The sequence below is a fragment of the Poecile atricapillus genome, chromosome 9 (genome assembly GCF_030490865.1).
Source record: "Poecile atricapillus isolate bPoeAtr1 chromosome 9, bPoeAtr1.hap1, whole genome shotgun sequence".
In the NCBI taxonomy this organism is placed as follows: Eukaryota; Metazoa; Chordata; class Aves; order Passeriformes; family Paridae; genus Poecile; species Poecile atricapillus.
In genome coordinates this window covers 6,903,636-6,930,409 of record NC_081257.1, presented here as the reverse complement: position 1 = coordinate 6,930,409, position 26,774 = coordinate 6,903,636, and the positions used below count along the sequence as shown (strand labels likewise).

The 26,774-nt window shown below is 44.3% G+C and overlaps 1 protein-coding gene across 3 annotated transcripts in view; it reads left to right on the top strand.

The window, feature by feature from the left end:
- Positions 1-24,322, top strand: part of EFCC1 (EF-hand and coiled-coil domain containing 1) — a 35,667-nt gene extending 11,345 nt beyond the window's left edge. Inside the window, exons 3-8 of one of the 3 annotated variants that reach the window (XM_058845063.1) lie at positions 15,213-15,322; positions 16,567-16,699; positions 16,967-17,126; positions 19,559-19,717; positions 21,172-21,241; positions 22,840-24,322. In XM_058845063.1, the coding sequence (XP_058701046.1) occupies positions 15,213-15,322; positions 16,567-16,699; positions 16,967-17,126; positions 19,559-19,717; positions 21,172-21,241; positions 22,840-22,973 (766 nt within the window). In that variant the 3' untranslated portion in view covers positions 22,974-24,322. Of the gene's footprint in view, positions 1-15,212; positions 15,323-16,515; positions 16,700-16,966; positions 17,127-19,558; positions 19,718-21,171; positions 21,242-22,839 lie in introns of all 3 variants that reach the window. The other 2 variants (XM_058845062.1, XM_058845061.1) reach the window with 2 other exon arrangements.
- The last annotated feature ends 2,452 nt before the right edge of the window (positions 24,323-26,774 follow it).

The following is a 26,774-nucleotide window of genomic DNA, read 5'->3' as shown; positions in this document are numbered from 1 at the left end:
AGGCTGTGGAGAGCAGAGCGGGGAGAAGGAGCAGCTCTGCTCTTCTACCGTCAGAAAGGAGCTGTCAAAGCATCGCTTCCTTTCCTCCCTCGCCAGCCTCTTTCTGCCCGGGGACGGCAGCTCAGATCAAAGCGGGTGGGTGAGGGCTGCAGCTGCACACACCAAAGGCGGCGAGCGCGGATGGGCAGCGGCAGGCAGGCAGGCTAGCTCAGCACCACGGCACCACGCCGGGACAGGGACACACCTCGGGACAGGGACACACCTCGGGACAGGGACACACCTCGGGACAGGGACACACCTCGGGAGCAGCCTGAGCCCAGATCCGCCTCACAGCCGATGCTCTGCGACACGCTAGAGCTGCCAGCACCAAGGCTGGAGGGCTGGATTGAGGAGGGGGCTCTTTGGGTGGGCTCCAGAGAGCACCAGAATCACCGACAGACACAAGGACAGAAAACAGGGAACGAGGCTGTGTGAGGGCTCTTATATTGGGAAGGAGTAGGGGGAGGTTACAACTTCTCAGCACATCAGGGAGAGCCAGGGGAGGTGCAGAAGGTGGGGTTTACAATGCTCTAACAAATGGCGAAACACAGGGAGGGGACACAGACTGACAAGCAGACAAACAATCCACTGGGGCGTCGTGGTTTAGGGGAATTCCAAAGGGGAGGGCCAAGCCGGGGGTCGGCACAAGGGGGGATTGACAGGGAACCCGCTGGAACAAGGGACAGGAATCGGGGTGGATTGGCACTCAAGGGGAAAGGCATAACGCAGGATTGACAGCCCGGGGGGGAGGCACAGGGAACATTTCAGGGTGAAGAGGCAGGGCTGGGACAGGGATTGGCAGGCGACCGAGGAGCTACAACTTGGGCCGAAGCAGCTGAGCTGGGGGGTGGCGGAACATACCAAGGGAAGGGAACACAGTATTCACAGCAGGAAGAGCACAGATGGCCACAACACTCATCTCTGGGTTCCTCCAGTTCGTGGGGCACAGAAATCCCTACCTCTTCCAGCCCTAATCCTGCCAGGGAGGCTCCTGCATGGAGAACAGCACCAGCCAGGTGTGCGTGTCACCTGTGCTCCAGGGGTGTCCTTGTCCTTGAGTCTCCTCAGGCAGCCTGCAGAAAGGCTCCAAATAACATTGAAATGGCTAGTTTTAATGGAGTTCTGTGTTGAAACAGCTCACAATGAGCAAGATGAATGTGAGCTGGGAGAGCTGCTGAAGTACATAAAGAAAACCAGGCACTGCGTTGTTTTTAAAGGCAGGTTTATGAACCATCCATCAACTCAACATGCAGAGACCTGAGTTCACTTGCAGGGGTTTATTATTTTTGGTGAAGGTAAGCAAACCAATGCTTTTGGATTTTGGTTTGCATTTTAGCCAAGCTTAGAATGAAGCAACTTTTTCAGTGACAGGAGTCCTCCCAGCACCCTGGGGACATATGCTGCCATGCCAAGCTTTACAAAAATGCTTTCTTTTTTCCATTGCTTTGGAAGTGAAACTGTAAACCTGTGATCTGGCCCAGAATATAATATATCAAGTGCCAGGTCTGGGGCGAGGGCTATAAAACAGGTGTAAAAAAGCTTATGTGGCTTAGATTGTGTATCCTTAAATTTAAAGGGCTTCCCCTCCCTCCTTGAGTAAACAAATTCATCTGCACACACTGGTAATATACTTAGTGAATGAGGTGCATTGTAAAATCACTCTAGATTTTATATTTTAGAAGATTAATTTGTCCCTTAAAAGCTGCACCCGGTCTGATGTTAAACCCCAGGATACATCAGCTTGTTTGTCTCTTGTTAAACCCTGCAGAAGAGACCATTGGTCAGACATGAGTCTGAACCCATCTCTGCAAGTAAAAACAGTGAAGTTCCAATTCAGTCATTTGATTCGTGTCTCCACTAAAAGTGCATTTGAACCACAAAGCTTGGATTCAGATCAGAATATCCACTGAGGGGGAGATGGAAACCTAACTTTTGCTTTATCCTAATTTCAACCACAGCTGGTAGTCTGGAAAAATGTTTTGTTTGGAGAAATCTGCTTTATATCACATGCTAAGGAAAGCTACAATCCTGTGATTATCATTTGACTTTTAGGTGAAATACTACTGGAAATAAAAATTTTAAAATTGCTCAGTTAGTCCAGATACAAAAAACCAGGATCAGCTGTGAAGAATCATAGAATGATCTTAGGACACTGAATGATGGGATGGTGGCAGGAACCACATATATGAAATCAGATTCATTTTGGGGGCTAAAAACCAAAATTAACCCCAAACAATGCTTTCAGCTCCAGTGAAGCAGATACAGTAATGAACTCAGAGTTTATTACAGCTACTGAAGAGTTATATCCTTGAGCTTTATAACTCCAAGGCTGTATCTGCAGTTATTAAGCTGCAGGGAGGAAAGCAAATAAAATATTAAAATGTGTTACAAAGGGAACAGAGAACAATACAAAGAAAATAATTATGCACGTTCACAGAACATCTATATCAGAGCAAGGAAATTCATCATCCTTTCACTGAAACGCATTAAAGTGAAAGTGAAAAGAATAGGCAAGGAGAGTAGGTCCATTTCTAATGCCTTTATTGAGGTCAGCTGTAGGTGGGGGAGCTTGACCACTGCTATTCACAATGAATGACCCAGAGGAGGCATTCAGCTTTGCCACATGGCAGAGCTAGGGCTTCCATCCTCATGAGAGTCCCTAGGAAGACACTGGCTCGTTGTAAATCTTGGGTAGTCATGGATAGCAAGTGTTGTTTTAGCTATGGCAATGAGGTGCAGAACATCAGTCAGCTGCGCAACGTTCTCCCTTGCTCCTCAATGTAGTTTGGAGTCCGGTTTCTGCCCTGTCTCACTGATTCTAGGGGTCTTTAGATGTTAATCCCACTTCTCCTGGGTGCTACCCCCCATGGGAGTTGGGCTCATCTACACACTGGGTGCTGTCATCAGTTGCCATTGGGGGTACTGGCTGCAGCAGAGGCAATAGACAAGGCCAGGTGGCATTAAAAAAGCTGTTACAACAACATTGATATTTACCAAACATGACACAGCATGAGGTATTTTAACAAAGAAGGCACCTTATGGTGACAAAATTCTACTGTTTAAACTGTAAACATCTTTGTATACTGGTCAGGAGGTCACATTTTACTCCTTACAAAAGAGGCCTAGAAAAGGCAACAAGTGGGAAAAAAAAAAAAAAAAAAAAAAGGCATGGAAATTATTTTAGCCACTTGCAGATGTGGAAGAGAAATAGCTTTGAACAGATGTGAAATGAGTCTGTAAAATTTTCATCCAGAAGATGAACAGGGAAGAATTGTTCAGTCTCTCAGCACAGGAACTGTGAGTCAGCTCAGGAAAGCAGAGGCAAGTTCAAAGCAGACAAAAAACAAAATGATTCTCACACAGTGGGTCCCACAAGCTTGGAGCACCTTTCTGCACAGTGTTGAGCTTGAGGAAAGGTTATGCAGATTAAAAAACAACTAAACTGTCAATTAAAAATAAAAAACCCCCACAATTTAGCAGATATTAAATAGAAAGATGACTCCACCTGAGTCACCATGGCAATTACTGAAATACTGCAGTGAAAGGCCAGGGGAGGAGTAAGGATGCACCAGATCCATGAAGAGCAGGGAAAATGTATCTCTAGGTATTGTCTTTGAGCCTTTAATATACATAGAATGATGAAATAAGAGTCTGAGTTTCTCACATCGTCTTGGCTTCCTTCACCTGCAGGAGTCCAAGGTCACAGCTCTGAGAATGAAGCTCACCTCACACCTGTAATCTCAGGGCTGTGCTCTAAGATGAGCCCTGACTCACACTCCAGACCACAGCTCTGGATGTTGTCCCTTCACATCAGTTTCCCCTTCTGAAAAGCGATTTTAATGACCACAGAGACGGCAGCTATTACTCACAGCAGTTACTGCTCCTACAATCACCTCTAAGATGACCTCCAAGCTTAGAGATGCTGTTTAATTCTTTCATAACAACCCCCTCTCGTTCAGATGCTCAAATATCATTGATAGCTGGAGATTAGCGGGGTTTAAAATGGATTAGCTGTTCTCCTGGTAAGGAGCATTTCTGAGCTACAGTGACAAATATTAGCTCCAATTTTGGAAAATCTCTTTATTTCAGCTTTAGCCCAAACTTCCCCGTTAGCAACCTCTTGCAGATTTCCTGCACAGCTCTCACAAGCTTTTCCTTGTTGGATGTAATAAGTAGGGTACAGGATTAGGTGTCTGAAGAGCCCAGCCCAAATCTGGTGTGACAAAACCCTGCCCAAGTCCCTGCCTTTAGGTCAGGCTTTCCCTTTCTGGCCATGTCCTGGCGGATGCCTATTGTCCGCTCTGCAATCACTTCTTTCATCTCCACTCAGAGCCCAGGAGCTCCCTGCTGGGCTGGGAACCCGCACAGGCCATTCAAGGGAGATGTCAGCCTTTGTGTGACAGACAGCCACACCAATATTGCAAGGAGCCTTTTCAGCCCTTCGTGCTTACAGCAAAATTTCATCTGAAAAGCTAGGCTTAGTGTTTCTGACATGCTGGCACAGCAAATATTTCCCCACATCACTTAAAAACATCATTTGTCAGAGTGCTGGCCCAGAGATTCTCAACACAGGCTGAGATCTGGGGGCAAGCAGAGCATTTTCATAATACCCAGTATTTATCTGGAATAGAACATGTGCTTTAATATTTTCATTCACTTGGCCTTCGTGCTGTTTGCAGCTGGCTGGCACAGACATGCACTGGTATTTCTCTGGGCACATTTGCTCACTTCACTCCAAACTGCTTGGTATGTCCATATATATCCAATATTAAAGATTCTGTTCCATAGTCTGTGTGATATCATTCATATCCAAGTACCTCACCTCTCTCTGCCCATAAAGGCAGCTCTAATTGGTTTGTCACATCCTGTTGGAACTGTCAGGGAGAGAAAATGGTGTTCTATAACCCTGAAACGAGAGATTTTTATTAATTCTAGTCCAGGTAGTCCTGAGATAGAAATAAAATATTTTACCTCATTGAAGAAAGGAATGAAGTATTAATGGGAAATCCTCTCTTTCTTTTAAAATCCCTCTGAGGATAAAAGAATAACCTGACTCCACAAATGGAGAAGAACCAGCCAGGAGAGCTGTGCTGTAAAACACAAAGCTTAAGCAGATGACACAAAAGGAGTTATGAACTGCAGGGCACAGTCTGCATTAATCACTTTGACAGGAGCAAATCATCTCAAACTCATCACAAACTTCATTCCTCCCAAACTTCCCCCACCAGCACTGCTTAGGAATACAAGGAGCTGGATTTTCAGCAGTGCCACTGCTCCCACAGCAGTGACTTTTATTGACACATACTCTAGAACCACTCAAACTATACTGTCAGATTATTTCAATCATTCTAACAGCTCATGCCACAAGAAAAATAACTGCTGGTTTACGTGGCAAAATGAGAAAGTAACTTTGTGTAATAGATCTTATTACTTTCTACTGTCCAACCCTGGCCAGGGACTTAGGAATATTTTGAATCTGACTTTCAAGGTTGTTATTTCAGAAATCTATTTTTATAGAGGTTACACTGTCCTTGTCAGAGCCAAAGTTATAAAATAAAGGCTGTAGCCTGAATATTTTAGTTCTAGAGAAATGTCTGTATGATAAAGGAGCATGATGAAATTATCTGGTTAGATTATTCAAAAAATCTCATTTAAGATCTCTTCACATCAATGCATGTCTTGGGGAAGGCTGTGTGCTATGAATTCTAGAGAACTCCGTCATGAATATCAAATAAAGATGATTTAAAAAGCAAACACTGATTTAGAAGGGTTACCTAGTTGGTGGCTGTCAGTCCCTTCCCACTGAACTGTTCTATTCTACGAGAAGAATTCATTAGGTTTTTGAACATGGCATTGTAGTTTTCAGGAAATTAATTTTATCAAAATAAACCACATTCTATCAGATTTCAGAGTTGCAGGTCTAATCCCCACCAGGGCACAGGAGAAATTTTCCTCTCTGGGCTGTTTTAAGCTTTTAATTTAAGGAACTTTTTTCCATTGTTATTGATGCTAGGCTGGCAAATAAGTGCAAAATGTAACTGCACATGCTGCTCTACTAAAATTTATGTGGTTTTTTGCTAGGTTTTGTATATGATGCTAAAATCTATCCTTAGAGCACTTTCCAAGTGGTCACAGACCCACGGGGAATGAAAAAAGAATTTGATTAAAGCAGCCTAAATGTGGATTCCAAAGTGATTGCTCAGGAAATGACCCCCTGCACCAGCAGAGACGGGTCTGAAAGCAGGCTGAGGTCTGCACTGGCAGATTGTAAGATTTGATTTGGGTTTTATACAAGTCAAATGTGTTGTCTCAAAATGATGTTACTGTGATTTCAACAGCTTTTATAGAGTTTAGGGAATCTCTTGGGGAGCATCAGGGATAGTTTGGAGAGGTGTCAATCACCCTCAGGTCCTGCTGGCACCTGCAGCCCTCGGGCACAAGAATAAGGAGGTCTCAGATCTCCATCAGCCTCGGGAAGTGAGGAAATCCAAGGGGTCCATGGAAGATGCACCTGCCAGAGGCAGTATAGTCATTGTAATTATTATTTAAAACTAAGCAGGCAACACCTAACAACTGTGGAGAGTTGCAGGCACCGAACCCTTGGAAGGCTTGCAATGATTACACAGTAAATATCTTTTGAGCTGGCATCTCATAGATGTTGAGATTTTTCTACATTTTCTCCAGCAATAATGTACTGGCATGAGAAGTCAATGAGAGCAGCAGCAGCAGCACTCTGGACTCTCCTCCCTGGTTTTGAAAACAAATACAGTTCTTGCAGAAGTAACAGACCCCAGAACTTCAGATGTGATGGCTCTGGTGGGTTACCAAGGAAGGGAAAAGTTGGGGAACAATCCTTAAATTGTCTCCATCGTAGCCATGGGTTAGTCCCAACCAGAAGCACAGAGCAGACACAGGAGAGAAGCAGCTCTTGTTTAACAGCAGTTGCATCAGGAAGTTTTAGAATATTCAACTGAATAACAGCAGACTGTCCATGTCAAATTGCACAAGGCCAGAAAGAAGTATTTCTTGGAATCTTGCTCAGTCTTGCTGGGAAAACACAGCCACTGAAAGATCTCCACAGGATCCCATTGACTGGGCCTGACAAAAGGGCTGGATACAAGGAACTCCTTTGGAATAAAGGCAGGCCTGGAAGCTCTGCTGCAGGCCAGGGTTTTGTTAAACCCTCTCCCAAACATCAGTGATACACTCTGGAGTTGCCTTTGATCCTGCATGGCCTTTCTAGGGACTGAAGTAAACAGAGGTTTTAAGGGATCCTGGGAACTTACATCGTGTCTCTCCTACACCACTCTGGACCCAAGGGCTTAAATTCCCAGTATTCTGATAAATGTGTTTGAATAACAATCCTTGAAGCAGGTGCCAGCACTCTCTCCTTGAGATGCTCTGGGTCCCCTCTGGCACTCACACCTGGGGCATGACCTGGTGAAAACTCATCTGAAACAGATCTGCATGTGGAATATCCTTGATTTCTGTTCCTAATGATGTATTTGGGGTTTATCTGGGAAAGATCTAGCATTTTAAACAAATGCTTCTGCTGGAAAATCAACTTTATGCACCACTTGGGGTTTTTCCCCTGGCTTTGGCCATTCATCAGATCTGGAGCCTGTCACTTCTCAAACCAGCATTAATAGTGGCCCTCACATCTGAAAGTAAGGTTCTTTCTGTTCCCAGAGGGATGAGACCCCTGAAAATAAGCAGAATTTATCCCGACTCTCCCAGCTCTGGGCAGGATCAGTGCAGTTCAATGAGCCTTTGCTAATGCAAAGCAGACTCGTGCGTGCTCGTGGGATGCTGTCATAAATCCTTGGAGGCCATAAACCTACAGCTGGCTCAGTTTACTGCCAGCAGCCTTCTTTATTGGCCCTCCAGATATATGATGTTTAATGTAGTCCTGCCCTGTTCAAGGAATTCCCAGCCCAAAAGCAGAGCCTGGTAAATGCCCCCTTTATCTGCTCTTGCCAGGCTGATCACTGCAGGTGTGAAAATGCTCTCTCAGGGCACTGCTAGGACCCCATGGCACATCACAGGGCAGCAAACATTCCTGCAGTGAATGACTGCACTGATTGGACTCACAACAATCAGGAGCATTTTAAAGAACCATAAATGATGGTTTGGAGGGAGAAGGGTGCTCTGCTGATAAATTTCAGGCTTGACATTGCAACGATATTGCACTTTGCACAGACTGTATTGATTTTTTTTTTCCGCTTTTAGTTGTTTAAGGTATCTACAGAAACCAAAACCAAGAAATATCTACATTCACTCCAAAGCCCTGCTGCTGTTTTTTGAAGTCTCTCAGATGAAAGGGTTTCTTGACAAACACCAGTGCTTCCAATAAGTTTAGCTCGAGCAGCAAACCAAACCCACCAGGCTTTCTTGTGGGGCTGAGCTGAAAGGAGCCCAGAACTCCACAGCACATTGCTCCTGTTTGTGCTCTGACCTCAAAGGGACCCTCTAGCACCTCCAAAGTCCTCTGCACTCGCTCTGATGGAAACTTCAGAAAATACTGATGGAAACTTCAGAAAATACAATATGAAATGTTTCTGTGAAATGCTGGGGTGTTGCTGGTATGGCTGTAAAAATCCAACCAGCAGCATTGCCAGCTGAGTGGAGTGGGTAAAGGAGGTTTTGTTTCAGATGCTCTTGAATTGGGAGGATTTTGGGCTTTTATTTCATATATCTCTAGAAACACGTGTCTAATTACTGAAGCCTAGTAGTGGAACTCAGAAACATCCTCTGCTTTCATTTTTTGCCATTTTCTGTATCTGAAATGAGCACAGAATATATTATCCCTAAGCTCTCAAATGCAAACAACATACTGTGAAAGCCAAGTCCATCTTCTTCCTTCTGATGTTTGGCTTTGTGAAATGAAGAAAGTGACAGTAAAAGTAAGGTCAAATTTCCTTTGAAGGATTTACAAATTTAAGAGTTTCTCCCCTCAGAATTGTCATTCCACGTGCTATATATTCATTTTTGATGAGCCTGTGTCACCTACCTAACGCTCTACAGCCCAAGAGGATTCCCAATGCAGCCAGATACAAACTGGAACATTTTCCTAGTGTGACTACAGTTGCTTTTAAGGTGGAGAGTTAAAAATTTCTTCTCCCTTTTCAGTTCCCACAGTAAAATCTAGAACAACTCCATAACATCTAGAACTCTGTGGGAGTTTGAGATTGGATCAGAAAGGATCAGTGCAAAATCTCTAGAAGATTTTAATTAACAAATATTTCTGCATGTCAGATTTTGTCAGATTTTATCCCGACCTGTCTTCCCTTCTAATGCATAAATCTCAGGGTTTGAAACTGAATTACAGGATGTCAAAAAGCCAAGGGAAAAGATTAAGTCTTATGTTGGGGGCAAGAGCAATGGGATCAGCATTAGAAAGCTTGGGATCCCATCCAAGACTGAGACAGATGGGAAGTTTTCCAAAAGGTAAAGTGAAAATAGAAAGTATGGTGTAAAAACCCGGTTACAGATGTTTCAGTGCTGGTCACCTACTGTCAATTACAATGAAAAGCTAAATATATTTAATAAATACCTGTGGGTTTAAATTCTGCTGCAGCCCTATGATGCTAAATTTAATCACTGTTTTTACATAAGACAACTCCACTGGTATCACCTACTGCTTCAAACAACCACATTTATTTTAAGTCTTCCTCCTAGTGCTGATCACAGAGAGCTGCTGCGGACTGCTTCCTGTTTTTCATACAGATTTCCCTCTTTTCCTGTGGAAATCTATTGAGGAAGCTCTCTGAAATCAGGAGGAAGTATCTGTTTCTAAATACCTGTGAGAGTGTCCAAAGGAAGGGTCTTTGCCCCCTGTGGGGCTCCTGGGGAGGGCAGGGGCTGCTTGTCCCCCCAAAAAGCTGCATCCTCACTCACACACAGCTGGGATCCTGCATGGAGAGGCTCCAATAAAGAGGGAAAAACTGCAACCAAGCATTGGGTTAGGAATTTTTTTAAAAAGAGGGAGAAGCAAAGAGCCAAAGCTTTTTGTTAAAATATTATTGACTGGGAAAACAGGAATCCTGTTTACTCAACTTCCTCATGAGGAATTTTCCTATAAGTGTGACCATCTCTCTCCTTCACCTCATTTAGTAGCTCTGCACTGCAGCCTGTGAGTTAATTAGAGTTTAACTCAAATTAAACTGGGTTTATGTCCATGAGATGTCATAATTGGCTAAAATTATGCACCTGCTTAAGCGTTCTGCTAGGAAAAAGTCTATGTAAGTTTAAACTTTGATAAGTTTAAGTGAATTTGATGATGAATACAACACAAACCTGCTTGGGCTGGGGTTCATCAAAAAACGGGAGGTGCTGCTGAGACAAGCAGAGGTGCAGCCATGGAGAAGGGAGAGGAGTCAGAGTGCTGAGCACTGCTGGAAATCAGTTCTTACACCCAGGGAGCAGCTGCAAATGGTCACACTACACTCCTGTCAGTGGCTTTTTCACCTCCCAATAATGTTTCCTATTCAACCATATCACCAACACAAGAAAAAATAGAAGTTGCTAGAACTGCAGCCAAAGCACAGGTAGGATCCTAATAAATGCAGACTCACTAGGCATCATTTTCTGATCTCTTGGAACTGGCAAATAACTTATAAATACTTGCAAAGGAAAATAGTGGACCTTGAGATTGGCTCGGTTGGTCAGAGCATGGTGTTAATAATGGCAAGATTGTGAGTTTGATCCAACTGGGCCATTCACTTAAGATTGAGCCTTGGGGGTTCCTATCATTTCAGAATATTCTGAGTTCTGGGAATCAATTCAGGAGTTACTTTTCAGTCACCTACCAGAACAATACTTGAAGAAGGCAGAGGACAGGCTGCTGTCAGGAAACCTTAAACGTTCAAAAGTCATCAAGACATCAGTCACGGAGCTTGGATTGAAGGAACATGCAGAATTACAGAGCCTCTGGTGGGGAACAGCACTCTCTGGAGCCCTGAGGATGTTTTCATGAAGCAGTAAACACAGCAGGGTGAGGTAATTGTTGCTTCCTGATGCAGGATCTGAGGAGTGGGAGCTGCGCCTTCCCCAGGTCCCCAGCAGGCAGCTGCTGCCTCTGACACCTCAGCTCAGCTCTGCTGGTGCCTCCTTGTCCCTCTGCACAGACAAAGCCCTAGCACAGCTCTCCTGGGGAACCTGCAGGCACCAAAACCCCTTTACAAGCTGGGAATACCCAGCCTGGATGCAGAACTGATGCTCACAGCCCCTCCCATGTTCCTGCTGGATTTTCCCAAATGCTCAGGAAGACACAGTCAGAAATAACTCACAGCCAGCTGGAGGCACAATGTTTGCTGTTAAATGAGCCATCTTTCTCTGCTGTCACTCCAGATCCACAAGACTCTGAATCAGTGAGGTACTGAAATAAATCCTGAAGGAATTCACGTGCCAGTGAGTAGGAGCTCTCCCAGTCTGTACCACACTCAGGGATAGCTGCACTTCTGCAGTCATCACAAAGAGCTTTGGCACATTTTTAGGATTTCAGAGTGGAATTCTGTAGGATCTTCACCCAGGTTAGATACTCTGTTAGGAAGAGCACTAAAAGGCTCCCTGGACATTGGATTTTTTACTGACATACACTGCAGCACCCAGGAGATAAGGGAAGGATTCCTGGGGATTAAACAGCACATGTCTACGTGAAGGAACACATGAAGGTGAGGGTTGTTACACAAGCAGTGGCAAAAGGAAATGATCCACAGGAGCACAGCTCTGCTTTCTCTGACCTCTATGATTTATGCCAGGTGCTTTGGTTAGAGCTGTCAGTGCTCAGAACACCACAGTATTTGAGTTACTAATTTTTGATTGTAGGACCTTGTCGCCCTGAGACTTAAAGCCTTCTGATAATGTTTTCATAGTTTTAGTTACTTTCCCATGAAAGTTCTATAAACATGGGTTGTCACATTCCTTCTAAGAAATGTCTTTTGATGGACGTTTTGCATGACCAGTGCGCTTGGGAAGGTGGTAACTTAATTATCCAACCCCTGGTGATTGTTGAGAATCTATAAATACTGGAGTCAGAGAGTAAAGAAGCTTTTTCCTCTTCTAACACTGAGAGACATTCGTGTGAATCATTTCATGTCCTTTAGCAAAAGGCTCTCAAGCATCTCTCTGTAAAATCCAAGTCAGGACACCAGAAGAGAGAGAATTCTCCAAATCTGAGTTTGAAAAGCAGGAAGGACAAACAGAATGTATCCAGGCAATTCTGGCATGGGCATGTGGGGGTGTGCCTGTGTTTGCTTCCACATGCCTCTATTGCTGTTCCTCATGGCCTGGGCTAAAAGCAGATCTCAAACAATTTCAAAATGTGTGCACAAAGGTTTGTGCCCTCTCCAAAGTGCTCGGAGTCACCACAGGAAGAACAATCCTGCTGTGTGTGACAGCACCATTCCAGGATTTTCCTGCTTGTATCCAACATGCAGGGAGATGGAAAGGTCTGCAAGAAGACACATGGCCATCACTTAAATGATTTTTTTCTAGAGGCTGGTGATTTTGGCAAGAAAATGAAAACCATCAGCCAGTAACAGGAAACCTCCCAGGACTGCAACCATTATAGTTGGAGTTATAATAGACTTTATAACTGCTTATATAAAGACAGGATATTTAGTGACCTTCATTATAGCCACTAAAAATTCATGCTTTTAAACATTTATCTTCAGTGCCAGACAGATCAAGCTATTTAAAAGCTGAGATTAAGCATCTGGATCGATCACAGAAAGTTCCTTCGTAGGATTTCTCTTGGAGAGGAGCTCACAGCACCAACCAGAGACAGATGTATTCAGAAAACCCACAGAGACACTCAGCTCCAGTGTGAAAACATAATCTCAACAGTAAACGAAAAGTCATAAATAATTCAAAAATATGCACACCTAAAGTCTCTAATTCCCACAGGGAATAAGCCAAATCTGAAACCATTCTGAGTTCCCTGAACTCTGACAGTTTAGGTAAAATAGTACAAAAATAAAAATCACACCTCATTTTGATTGAAAACCACAAGTCCTACACTTTGAAAATAAAGTGTAGCTCTGAGTATAATTGTGCTCAGGGCAACATACACATACAGCTGTTTGATCTGCTCCAAGGAAATCTCTAAAAGAGACGAGTTATAGGTCTGTGAATGACAAGTTAATTATTCCTCAGAGTTATTTTCTGATCAGTCAGGAATTATTTAAGCCCAAGATCTGCTCGGCACCAGAAGCAGGTGGGTTTTCCTGCAGCTCGATGTTTCCATAACAATACCACAGAGCCAATTAAAAGCCAATTAGTCATGGACATTACTTGAAGGCCCAGTACTTTGCAAACTCTCCCCTCTTGTGTGTTGCTGTCCATTATGCTGGGGATAAAGGCTCTGGGATGAATGGGAGCTGTTTCCCTGTCTCCATGGAAGCCTTGCCACGCTCACCCCACACAAACCTTCCAGCACCGCTTCCCCCTCTGATCTCTGCCCCAAACAAATGTGCTGTTTATTCACTCTTCTTCTCATTTATGGGGACCCATTTGATGCTGTATGAATAGCAATGAGGGAAGAATTAAACCTGTGTTTGAGAAGCAGTGAAGATTCCTGCTTCCAGCTCTTCCTCAAATCCCCTTCACCCACACCTGCTGGAAAGGATTTTCATGATACTTGAAAACTCTCCACGTTTTATAGGTTAAAATCTTAACCACTGCAATAAATAGTCACTGAAATATCAGCATCTGTGTTATGTGAACTAACCCTAGAATCTGAAACCCAAACAATCTAAATTATACTGCAGCTCAAAACTGAGAACAGTCTGCTCAGACACCAACTGCGGTGCTCAAGAAATTGTAAAGGATTCCTGTAGAGGTACCAGAAAATCAGCACATTGCAGGGAAGTAAAATGCAGTATCCCTGTGAAAGGAATATCCCCCAGTAGCAGTCCAGGACTCTGAAGCTCTGTGATGCTTCTCAGAGCCCCCACTCTGAATGTCCAGGCTTTACAGTGCATTTTGTTCGTGTGCTGCTCCAGAAGGATTTTTTCCAGAAATGATGACTGTCCAGGCTCCTTCCTGGGGATTGCTATGTCCCTTGGCTTTACAGGAAATCCAGTTGTTGCTAAGCTGAATAACGCCATAAATTGCAAATTAAGCAAGACATTAGTTTTTAATGCAGTCAGCCTTACTCAAGGGGGTAAAGTAAGAGCTGGCTTCTCAGTAAGGTTTAGCTCAGCTTTTCCCCTACAGATGTTTTCAAATAGTGACTTCTGTTGTTAAAGCCATGATCTTGTTTACTCCTTCCAGTTTCACAGGCAATGAAGGAACTACCATTGGTGTGGCTCCCCAGGAGCAGCTGAGTTAAACAAAGCCTCTGCAATTCTGGTGTCCAGCGTGGCCTCAGCTGCTCTGTCCCTGCAGCCAAAGTCCCCTCCCAGCTGCGGCTGAATTTAAAGGCAGGAAGCACAAGATTTGTACAGAAAACTCACGTTATACAATTTGTGTCAGCAGGACCCATCTGCTGAGTGGTTTGGCTCTCATTTTTTGCTATTTAATGTGTTAAATAAAGGAAATATGCAATATTCACCGGAACAAAATTAATCTATAGAAGAACCTGTAGGGAACTGGGCAACTTTGAGGACTCCTGTCCCTCAGTTACATTATTTGATCTGTGTCCCATCCCGCAAAAGCCATTCCTTTAAAACACATAAATGTGACATGCCCTCTTTGATCTCAGATAAAGACAATTCCAAAGGAGGCTCTCAGCATTGCTGACACCCATTCTGAGATGCTTTTCACCCTGGTTCCCAGGTGTGCCACCATTTCTGGCTCATTTTTTTTGCCTGCTCAGGCTCTGACTCTGCTTCATCCCAGCACTCAGAAGATATGGATCAAACTCCCAGACATTTCTGAGCCCACAGGAATGGCTGCAGGTGCCTGTGGCCAGAGCAGACTACTCCATATATGTTTTCTAGAGGTCTTTGACCTGACCTCAAAGTTATGGGTACAGCTCAGCTCTTCTTATCAAAGGACAGCTGGAACCCACCTTCCTGTGGTTGTCAGGGAAGTCACCTCAGGCTTGGGGTTCAGGTCAATGGCCCCGTTCTTCAGCGAGTCCCAGCAGCTGCATCCCACCAAAGCCCTGCTGGGCACATCTTGGTTTTCCAAATCTCCTGCACTCAGCCTCAGCCTGGTCTCTTTTTCAGGTGGGCAGCGGAGCGATGGCAGCGTGGCCAGCAGCACAGCCCCGAGCAGCAGGGGAGAGCAGCCCTGGCACCGCGGGATCGCCGCTCCCCGGCCGGCACCGCCGAGCACGGTACCCCAAACCCCAAACCCCAAACCCCAAACCCCAAACCCCAAACCCAGCCCTGCCACACTCAGCTGTGGTGCCAGCAGCAGCAAAACTAACCAGAGGTTCAACCACCACACCACAAACCAGTCCTGGAGATTCTTCAAATCCCAGACCTACACAAAACCTCATAGCCCAGATTTCCACTTCTCGCTCCCCACGTAATTTTGTGTTTAATGAAAGACTGAACTTATCACTTAGAGCTATGATTTAAAACAGCTTTTTTCCACATGAGTCATCCCACCAAAACTTTTTTTTCCTGGCTTAGAAAGTATAAAGACTTCATTTCTTCGTAAATAAAAATACAGAACCTCAGCAAAAATAATTTCCAAGGAAACAATTTGCAGATAATATTCTGTACAGCCATGCTCCTTGGAAACATCCTGGCTGCTCCAGTGACTCTGGACAAGCCCAAACTGTTTAGCACATGTAGCACCACCAACTGCCATAACATTGCACACTTTCCCTGCAGTAATTTATTTTTTTGGGCACATCCAGTTCAAAGACCACAAAAGCACTTATCTGACAATAACTCTGAGTTACAAGACACCTTTACTGCAGACTGGAGAGCTGTTTGTTGTGATAAAAAATTGGATTTTAGGTGTGTGTTGAATGGAGCTGGCAAGCAGCTTCTTGGGAATGTTAAAAACAGTGACATGTAAATACAATTAACATTGAAGCATGTTCTTCATCTGGCTAGACTTAGAAAGTAAACCTGCTTTTACAAATGTTTTTATCCAATAACACATTTTGCCAGCTCAGTTTCCACATAAAATAACATCACCTGTATTTCAAACAGCTTTTTAGCATGATGTTTTCATACAAATAAATCATGGGGTTATAGATTCTAAAACAGGGAAAAAATGTTCGATCAAGTAAAACAGGATTAGTTAGGCAGAAAAATCTAACTCAGAGAGATGAACAGGTAGGAAAAAATGTGTACTCGAACAGTAGTTGCTCCCTGCAACAACTGATCCTTCAGACTTATCCTTACCCTAGGGTAACTCAGGGAAAGAAGAGAGTTGAGGTGAAACAGCTCCAAGTTACCCACAAGAGAGCACTGAAATGTTCCAGACTCCTAAAATAAGGATCTTGGCTGCAGCCCCTCCCAGGGCTGGTGTTTCTCTGGGGGTTTGAGCTCTCCCTTCTCTCTGGCTCAGGTTTATCTGGGGGTGTAGGGGTGCAGCTGAGGGGTCCCTGTGTCCCCGCAGAGGATCAGCTCTTCCGCTCCGTGGAGGGCCGGGCTGCCTCGGATGAGGAGGAGGAGAAGTGGGCAGGAGAGAGGGATCCCCAGCTGGAGCACGGGAAGAAGATCCTGGCCAAACTCCCTTGCTGTGGCAGTGGGTAAGTTTAATTCATTAATTAATGTACTTTGAGCCCTTTGCAAAGATAATTTCACAACATGTGGCTGCAGTCAGGAGCCTTTTGCCCATCCTTTGTGGCACATGGGGAGCAGCCTGCTGGATATTCCCACCAAGCCCTAATTAGTGTCAGCAAAGATACTCATTTGTGACCTGTGCTGCCAAGAATTCCACAGGAAATCTGGTTTTTACAAACACAGACCTCTGCTGGGAGGTCTCACTATCTCTTTTCTCTTAATGGTGTGTGTAGATGTGATGAAAAGACGTGGAGAAATCCGCTGTCCCACCTGGAGAGCACCAGCACTGACGGGAAGGACCCTGTAGAGCTCCCAGGGAGAATCTCCCCCCTCACAGAGCAGCCAGAACTCAAGGGCCACCAAGAGAAAAAACTGGAAACAAACATGGAAGAGGTAACAGGTGCCAAACAGAGTGTGAAAGAGTTGTTTATGCATCTTTGGGGAGCTGCATCTATATATGTTTGTATTTTATTCTGGCCATTCTGCTCTCTGTTGTTGATGTTTCTTGTTGTGCTGTGGTTTGTCAGCTCAGACATCTCCTGTTTTCCTCCAACACCTGCATTTCTACTCTGGTTCCTACCCAAAACTGCCTTTGGAGGATGAGATATACCCCAGGCCCTTCAAATACTGTCCTTGATTTACTGAGATTCCCCAGCGGTGGATGAAACACTCCCCATATCCTAAGGCATCCAACACCTCTGGAAGCAGAATAACTTTTCAATAAATCCCTCAGGCTGGCTGAGACTCCCTGCTTTGGAGTCAATTATCCTATTTACTATGTGTTTTTCTTGGGCTTAGACTGATATATTTATATCATAAATATAAATCTAATATATCAATAATATAATAAAATGGGAATAAAATTAGTTCTCAGGTTTAGTGTGTCCAAATCCCTTGAGCAGAGGTTACAACCACATTATTTAAAGCCCCAGTGCTGTATCCCAGCAGTCCTGTGTGATCTCACTATTTAAATTCTGCAGACTTCAGCCCCTGATGGGTATAGATTGAAGTGCCAGCAATCTTCCTATGAAACAAAAATAGTGCATTGCCCTGGTCATTCAGTATTTTACCCCATCTTTAAATAAAGCAGAAAGCTTCCCATAGTTCTGGAAGGATTATGTGAATCAGTGAAATATTTCAAGTGAGGGTAAAATATTTAGCTTCTTTACATGTTGCCATCCTTTGTGTTTTAACAGTGTTTCATATCATTTTCTCCCTTGACTAAATTAAATTAAGAAGTTTACATGTTAGGGGAGAAAAAAAATTAAAACCAGAGTAAAATCTTATTTCTGCCTTACAGAATTTTCAGTATTCAACGGCCATTTATCCTTGCAATATTCTTTACAGAAACATGAAAGTTCCTTCTCTACTGCTTAGCATCAGCTCATGGGAAAAAACTACCTGCAGGTAGTGCCAGTTTTCTTCTCGTTTTATTCCCCATTCTGAGGTGCTCATCTTCTTCTGCAGCATCATTCTCCCCTCTTTTTCATCTCTGCTGGTGGATATTAGTTCTGTGCAGCTTGTCTGGAAAATCACCATTATCAACAGATTAATACAAAATTCCAGAGGAAAAATGGAACCTGTTACTCTTGATTTAGAGGCAAGCAGAGAGGTGAAGGAGCCGTAGTGCCAACTCACTGTGACATTAATTGAATAGCAATAGGATGAATCATTTTGATTCCTGTTAGGAAATTTATTCTTAAGCCCTTTTATATTAGCCAGCAGTTATAGGGGAGGAATTTGCTGCTACAAAACAGACAAGTAATAAAAAAATCCCTGTCAAAAAGGTGACTCTCCTTGCCATCAACAGAAAGCAAATAGGAAGACTGAGAAATGCTCTCTCTCAAGCACCTTGCAAGTAAATACATTGGCTTAATAAACAAACCACCAACACTTTCTCTGAAGCTGACAGAAGTGCCCTATCCACTGCTGTATATGCTTCTGTTTGTGGCTGCTCAGTGTGTAAAATCAAATAACAACGAGCCTAACAAGCAAGAGACTCAGCAGGCAAGTGAGGGGCAGCACTCTCAAATACTCATTAATAATTGCTTCAGCCTGAGATTTGTAAAACCAGAGGATGAGAGAGTTCTGAGATTTGTCATCTCTACAAAGTTCTACTTTCCAACAGCCCAACACTTAAAAACAGCTTCTCCTGAAGACAGGGTGGTGACCTGGGGATGATAGATGGGGAGAACATGAGTGAAATCTAAAAATAAAGTGTTGTGCTGCTGAGTGTAGTGTTACAAAGAAATGCCAATTATTGTCTATACGAGCCTGCATGCAAGCTGCCAGCTTCATTAAAAAGGCAATTAGTTTATGAACTGCCATACAGGGTCAAAGGAGAAGTTCATCCCAATATCTGGAGAAAAGCAAGGAGAAACAGTGGAGAGGTTGTTCCTCTTGGTGTTCCTCACCTGGTTCCCACTGCACCGGGGACTGACACATCTTGTCTCACTGAATGTACAGACAATTGCTCTGTAGGAGCTGCAAGGCAAAGAGATGATCATGGGGAAGGCACACAAATTAGTTTTGCTTTATAGAGGACAACAGGAATGCAAAAGGGGAGAAAGCTGACATAGCAATGATAATATTTAAGTATAAAATATATAAAAAATTTAGTATTTAAAATTCCTGAGTGACCTGCCTGTACCCAGTGATGAATGAACTCCCCTTGTGCACAAGAGCAAAGCACTGACTTCCTAACAGCTCCTGATATCTCACTTTATGGAGCACATTAAACCACAAAAGGGGGAAAACTCAGCTTTGCAATCCTTGGGCAAGAAAGGAAAAGCTCCAGTGCCTTCAGTTTGCTGTGTTTTGTGCAGATGAAAGGCCCCTTGCTCGGGGAGCTGCAGCAGAAGGTGGAGGAGGCAGAAGGGCTGAAGATGGAGCTGCAGATGTTGGAGACAGAGAGGGTTCGGCTGTCCCTGGTGGAAGAGAAGCTCATGGATGTTCTTCAGCTTCTCCAACAACTCCGAGACCTGGTATGGTGAGAAAGCAGTCCTGGGACTGAAAACTGGGTTTTGTAGTCCTTTCCAAACTAAGAATGTGGTCATCCCTTCTACAAAGTACAAAATTCTTTACAGCAGGACAGAATTTGACATGTGTGTGGCCTGGGAACTGGCTGGTGCTTGCAGAAAGCCTTTAGACTCCTTTGGCTGGCTTTCTAAAAGCCTAGAGATCTCCTTGGAGCTGAGTCTTCAAGCTCATTACCCTCTAAACCAAAAGTGAGGGCAAATGAGGAAAACAAAGGAGTAATCAGGAAGATTCCAGAACATGTATTTTTCCTTCTAGAACAGGACCTTTGTTTAACTGCATGCTTACGTAATTCTGAGTCAGTATTAAAGAGATAAAACTCCCAGGAGTGTTTAGCAAGAATCCCCTAAATCTCTGATGGGCTGTACCCAAGAGAAAGGAAACCTTACCCATCAGAACCTGGGGGTTTAGGTGTCACTTCTGCAGCACATTCACCTTCATGTCTGAAATATTTCATTCACAACAGAACCTACCACCTAGCAGTGACTGTCCAAAGGCACACACACACCCTGTCAGGACTAATAAAACCTCACACTGTGTTGCTGAGGCCATGAGAAATCCTCAAACTGCTCCCCACTCTGCCCCAGTCCCCACTGGGGCAGCCAAGCAGATGGAAGAGGCCCCAGTGCCAGGGAGCAGGGCAGCTCTGCCTGGAGGTGACAGCATCTTCCTCCCAGAACTGCTCCCTTCCACTTGCTGAAGTTTTAGCAAGAACAGCCTGTCCCTGCAGACAGGGGCTCCCAAGGTGCTAATTCAGCTGAGGCAAGACCATCTCCCAGAAAGCACGGGAGTGTCCTGACAGCAGATTAGGAGAGTTTGCTTTTCCAGGCACATTATATAATGTCCCACCAGATTTCTTATGTAAAACCACCACGGAGAGAGATCATCCAAGTCCTGAGTAGTTTTTACAGTGCTCTCACTTTGGCTAATGTTTGTTACATCTCAGATCCAGCCCTGCCCCAGGACATTTGCTCTGTGCTTCAGCTGACTCTGAGATGACCTTTACTAAAATAACCCCACCAGGTCCAGCTCACCTTCCCCACAGACCTGGCAGAGGACTCAAAGAGCTTTTGCTCTGCTTGCCCTCCTTGCCACCTACAGCTGCTTAGGCACACACTCTGGAAAATGCTGTATTTTCCACTGAATAATTGTTACTTCTCTTTCCACAACAGGAATTAGAGGTTGTAGGTTTTACAGCCCCCTACAAACTGCTGTCTGAGCAGGGTCTAAGATGAATTTGCCTTATTGAAGATAAGGCAAATATCAAGTCTTGTGTTAATCAGGATTCAGCGTCATTTTGTTTTAGTTTCCAAATGCAAATACCCTGCACACAGGTTCTGTTGCATATCTGTAAACTGGGGAAGGACAGATTTATGCCATAATGTTGTTTTATTTTTTAAAGAACATATCTAAACGAGCCTTGGGGAAAATCCTGCTGAGCACTTTGGAATCCTGCCATGACCCCCAACCTGGTAAGAAAAGAAATCATATCTAAAGACCAAGAATCATGAAAATGTGTCCTTTTGGGACAAACACTGGGTAATGCACAGATGAATAGGAAAAGGAAATTTCAACTCCTGGGGTACAGCCTGGGGAGAAGGAGGTAGTTTGCAAGAAGATTGCCTATAGAAAGTGATGCTTTCTAGTCTGTGACACATCAAAAAAACACATCCAGGGTGCTTTTTTAGTCAAGTTTTAATTAAAACTTGGCCTCTGGCTGGTAATTCATCATTCTGCAAATGTTTTTAGGGTTTCATTGATACAGGAAAGTGGAAAAATGACCAAGTATGTAATGCAGCTGTTTCTCAGGTTTGCTAGCCCAGGGTGCTGTGTTCCTCTGCTGCAACACAAAGTTTACCCATCAGAACAGTTCTGTACAGAAACCAGATCAAACCTGCACTCCTCTGATAACAACATTTCCTGATCCTTGTGTGAAAATTAAACTTGCAAATTCCTGTCCCTGGCCAATGGTCTGGAGCTACCTTTGCAGGAACCGTGCAGGGACCAGAGCCCCAGGGCTTTGGTTTGATGCCTTTATTCCTATTAGCAGAGCATTTGTTCTTCCCTCCAAGAAATGAACACCCTGTCCCGGGAACACGGCTTGGAGGTGCTTTTAATAGGCAGGCAGTGGTCAAAGACAAGGTTAGAAAAGAACAAATGTGGCCTGGGGGCTCGGTTTTGGAGAATATTATTTACAGGGATTTAGGGAGAATGGCATTAGAGCCCTTCTGAGGTTTGCAGTTTCAAAGCCTGATTTTCCTTGTGCCCAGCAATCCAGGGCACAGGCAGCCCAGAGCCAAGCTGTGCTCTTCAGCTGCAGAGGGAGCCGAGAAAAGAGGGCAAAGACACACTTTTGTGGGCAAAGACACACTTTTGTGGGCAAAGACACACTTTTGTGGGCAAAGACACACTTTTGTGGGCAAAGACACACTTTTGTGGGCTCCAGGACACCAATACAGAGAGAAACCACAGCTGAGCCGTGGGTTTGATGTTCTCCTGGGAGAACAGAAGAGGAGATTGTTTGGACCCACAGCGCAGTGTCCAGAAGGTGCTGCCAGTTATCCTGCACAGGAACAGGGACTCCCAGGGATGCTGCTCAGAGTTCCTCCCTTTCTAACAGCAGCACAGCTCAGCTCCCTGAAACTCCAGCAGGTGCTGCTCTCTGTCCATTCTGCATCAGCCCTGCCATACCCAGCTCAGCCTCTCTGCTTTCCACTCTCTGGCTGAGCACCTGGAGAGAGTCCAGCAGCTTTCCCGAGTCTTTGTACTCAAACGTTTTTCTCTGACAAGCCAAAGTGGGTGGTTGGGTTGGCAATGGTGATATGGAATAGTCTTTGCTCCCACAAGAACGTGAGACCTCAGGGGGCAGGGTCTGAAGCAAGAGAAGAACAGAGAAGACAGCTGAACCCAGGTTTGCTCAGGTTTCTCATGGACAGGACTTCATTATTTGGTCACAAATTTAGACATTTTATTGAAAGGGCACCTATGAAGAAAAGAGTCTTTTGTGACTGTGAAACTGCAACTTCCTTACTTTGTTCAAATGCTAATGTTTGCAATTTTCTTCCCCAAGGCAAAGCCCAGCTGTTGGAAGTGCTGAACACCCTTCAGCAGGAGCTGGCCGCCTGTGAACTGCTGCACAAGCAGCCCATGGAGCAGGCACAGAGCCCACGGTCCCTGTCCAACCCCCTGGTCATCTCCTGCTGAGCCCAGCCAGCCCCAGGACAGCTGGAAGGAGGAATGAAGGACATTTGTCCAGCCCAGCCAGGCCTGGACTGGCCAGGAGCGAGGAGTGACCCCAGGGAAGAGCAGCAGCCCTGGGCTGAGCACAGCCCTGCCTTGGCTGGACTGCAAACCCCAGCCCTGGGGTGCCCTGGGGTGCCCTGGGGTGCCCTGGGGTGCCCTGGGACTGGGCTGGCACCAAACTGTGCCCAGCACCCTCACCTGACCCACGGTGATTTACAGCCCTGGGGATGTGGGGGCTGCCCACAGTCTGCAGCCTCTGTGGAAGCCCCACTCCAAAGCCAAGTGTTACCCCTGGATTTGTTATCCCTTACCCTACAAGTGACAAACTGAATGATGAACACACCCAGGAGTGTGTGCCAGCAGTGCAGGTTTTAAGGGCTCTGTGTTTCTCACTCAATTATTCACCTTATTTAACTCTGAAGCTAGATTTTTTATTGCTCTGCTGAATTTTATATTGGCAATTATAGAGATGCCTTAGGAATATGCAGCAGCCTTTCCTGTCAACAGTCAGATTTTACATAAAAAGTTACATTTAAATGCTTGAAGAAGATCCAAAGCACTCTTGTTCCCAAGGTCTCAGGGAAAGGAAGGGCTGAAAAATTCACTTTGCTGTCGTTCTGTGTTAGCAAACAACCTATGCAGTGCACAAGTGAGTTCTCAAGTTTAATTTCCCTCAGTGCAGCTGCACAGACACAAAATTAGCCCCCATATGCAAACCAATTAATGTAAAAGAGCTGGGCCTAATCATGGTGCCATGGAATGTTTTAATCTGCAATAAAATAATTCCCGGGGCAACAGTTAAAAAAAAAAAAAAAAAAGGTTTATTTCAAGGTGCTTTTGCTGTGTCATTCACCTGCCAAACAGAGGCAGAATTCCTAAAAGAGCCAGCTGAATTTATGTTATTGAAAAGATGCACTGAGGATCTTTTAAGAATGTGAAATTATCTGCCTGAGATAATGCCAGCGATGAAGTAAGATCATTCCACTGTACATGTATGAATTTTTTCCAGAAAATGGTTTTCATACAGGAATAAGGTCCACAAGGCAAGATGGGGAATAAGATTTCCATTCCTTTCCATTCAGAACACACTGTGCAGCTCACACACACCTCCATTAAAAATTGTGGCACATTTGAGCCACATTGGGAACAAGAATTTGTATTATTTTCATTTAATTTTAAAGGAGAAAAAAAAAAAGGGATTATGCAAACAGGGAAACAAACTCTACTCAATGGTGATTTACCTCATTGGGGTTCTTTTTGTATTTTGGGTTTTTTTTGGTGGTTTAGCAGAGGAAGATTTTAAGAATAGATATATATTGTTAATGAACATTTTTCTTATAGATACATTAGACAGGACGTGTATACATAGAATAATATTCACCCTATAAGAAAGAAAACTGTCTTTTAATGCTAAATATATTACTAACAAAATACCAGAGAATAATATACTATGACTAGAACTGATGGGATTTTGGTGTGTTTTTCCCATGAGCCAGACATGCAAACTGAGCAGAGGCAGAGATTTGTAGCAAAAGCTCTGTTCAGCTGCAGCAGTGGTGGGACTGGAGGCAGCACAGAGGTAACTGGCCCTGTATTCTGCAAAGGGGATCTCCCTGCTCCAGGTTTGGTTTTATTCATAGAGATTAATCAGAAATGCCACAGAGTTTGAAGGAGAAGAAAAGGAAAAATAATTACATTCACTAGGAAACAAATTGGAACATCCAAAATAATGGAGATGATGAGTAAAGGCAAAAAGCAAATGATGGAAGCAAAAGCTCAGGCAAAGCACTCTGATCTCAGAAACGTGCTTAGATCACAATGAAAGGTCCTTAAAACAGCATAAAGTGCCACTGAAGGGAGGCCGTGAGCAATACTTAACGGGAGGGGGAATCCCAGGGATTTTTCTTTTCTCATCCTTTTAGCTGAAGACACCTCATATTTCAGAACAGTTCACAGGATGACTCCTCATTAAAAAAAATGTAAAGCAAAGCTGACAGATTTTCTCTAGTCATAAACCCTGAGCAGTGCCCTTCAGCTGGAGCAGCTGAAGGTGCAGAAATGGCCAAGGCAGGAGGCAAACCCTGAGTGATTTCAGAGCTGCTGATAAGAGAGGACAGGGAGCTCTCCTTCTCTCATTGCAGGCTCTGGTTTCCCTGTCAGAGACAGAGATGCTGTGGCTGTGCTGTGCCTGCATTTATCAAACTGATGAGGAAATAAATTTAAATAACCTCCAACCAGCTCCACCAAATGCAGGAAGTTTCACTGAATGCAGTCATCAACACTGGGCTAGAGACACCAAATGAGGGCAAAGAGATAATTAGATAATGCAGGAAGAGGCTTGCAGCATCTTCTAATGAATGTACAATTCTCCTCAGAGGAACTGCTGCTTATTTATACCCTGCTGTAAGTGACCATGTGATTAATTCAGCTAGCAACTTGATCAAACTGACTTTCCAAATTGTTGGTATATCAGCATTCAGTGATAGGAAATTATAGGATTAGCACAGCAGCATTTTCAGCTCTTGAGATTTTATCACAGGTCACACTATATAAAGGAATTGTTTAAGAACCCAAGGCACTTCATCAGCTTTCATTAGCAGTCTGCAGCCTTAAGGACTAGGATGGCTCAAAATATTAAGCCTATTAAAAAAAAAATTAAAAAATAATATCCTACATTGCTTTGAAATGCAAATATCAGGGTTTGAGGATGCAATGCAAGAACTGGAAACTAGGGCTGGCAATAATGTTATCTGACATCCTGCAGCAAACACTGTGTGGTTGCAGAGTTGGAGAATGCTCAGGACTGACCTCCCAACCCCAGGGCAGCTCTGCACTCTGACATCTCCTCCTGGGTAAAACATTCCCGATAATCCAGCTGCTGGCAGCAGGAACTCAGCAGAACAGGATCAGACCTGTCTGCAGGGACTTTCTGGGGCTCTTCATGGGTGATCAGGAGTCTGGGCAAACTCTCCTGCAGTTCACTGTGCAAACAGCTGGGCACATCTGCAAGGGTGGGTCCCACAATTGGTGTGTAAACCCAGCATTAGTGGGGCAGGAGCAATGGCACTGGAGCTGCTCTCACTGGAGAAAATTAATTCATCACTGCACAGACACCCAGAGTCAACTGGTTTATTTCAAAACCAATGGAGTCATAGCTTTGTAAAGGACAGTATAAAAATAACCATTGTATCAATTATGGACAGTGAGTGAAATTCTGCAATGAGTTCCCACAGTAAACTCATCACCTGGGCTTTCCCAATGTAGTCTTTGACATCAGACACTAATTAATATCTAACTCATCTCTCCAAGAACAGCTGCTCAGTGTGGCCATAAAGTTCAGTGTCCTGCCTTCTACATTTCCAACTCTTCAAGCAGAAAATTAGCTAATGATTTTAGCTGATCTTATTTGTCACCATTCCCTTAAGCAAGGAGCACACCACAACACTCTGAGTGCTGAACAATCTCATGCCTTTCAAAACCCTACTACAGCTGTTCTGCAATAAATTGGTGAAGATTAATGCTTAAACACCTTTAGCAGGCTTGCCTAAAGAGTTAGCAGAGCATTGGAACAAGGTCATTCATGGATAGCTCTTTGTCACACTGGGAATTCAACAAACAGCCCAAACAGCTGGAACAGAGCAGTGAAATAATCTGGAACTGAGGATACCACATGCCACCATTTATACCAGGAGAGCAGGGGCTGATTTGGACTATCTTTAGCCTGGTCCAAGCACTGAACCCCCGTTAGCACAAATCCCAGGT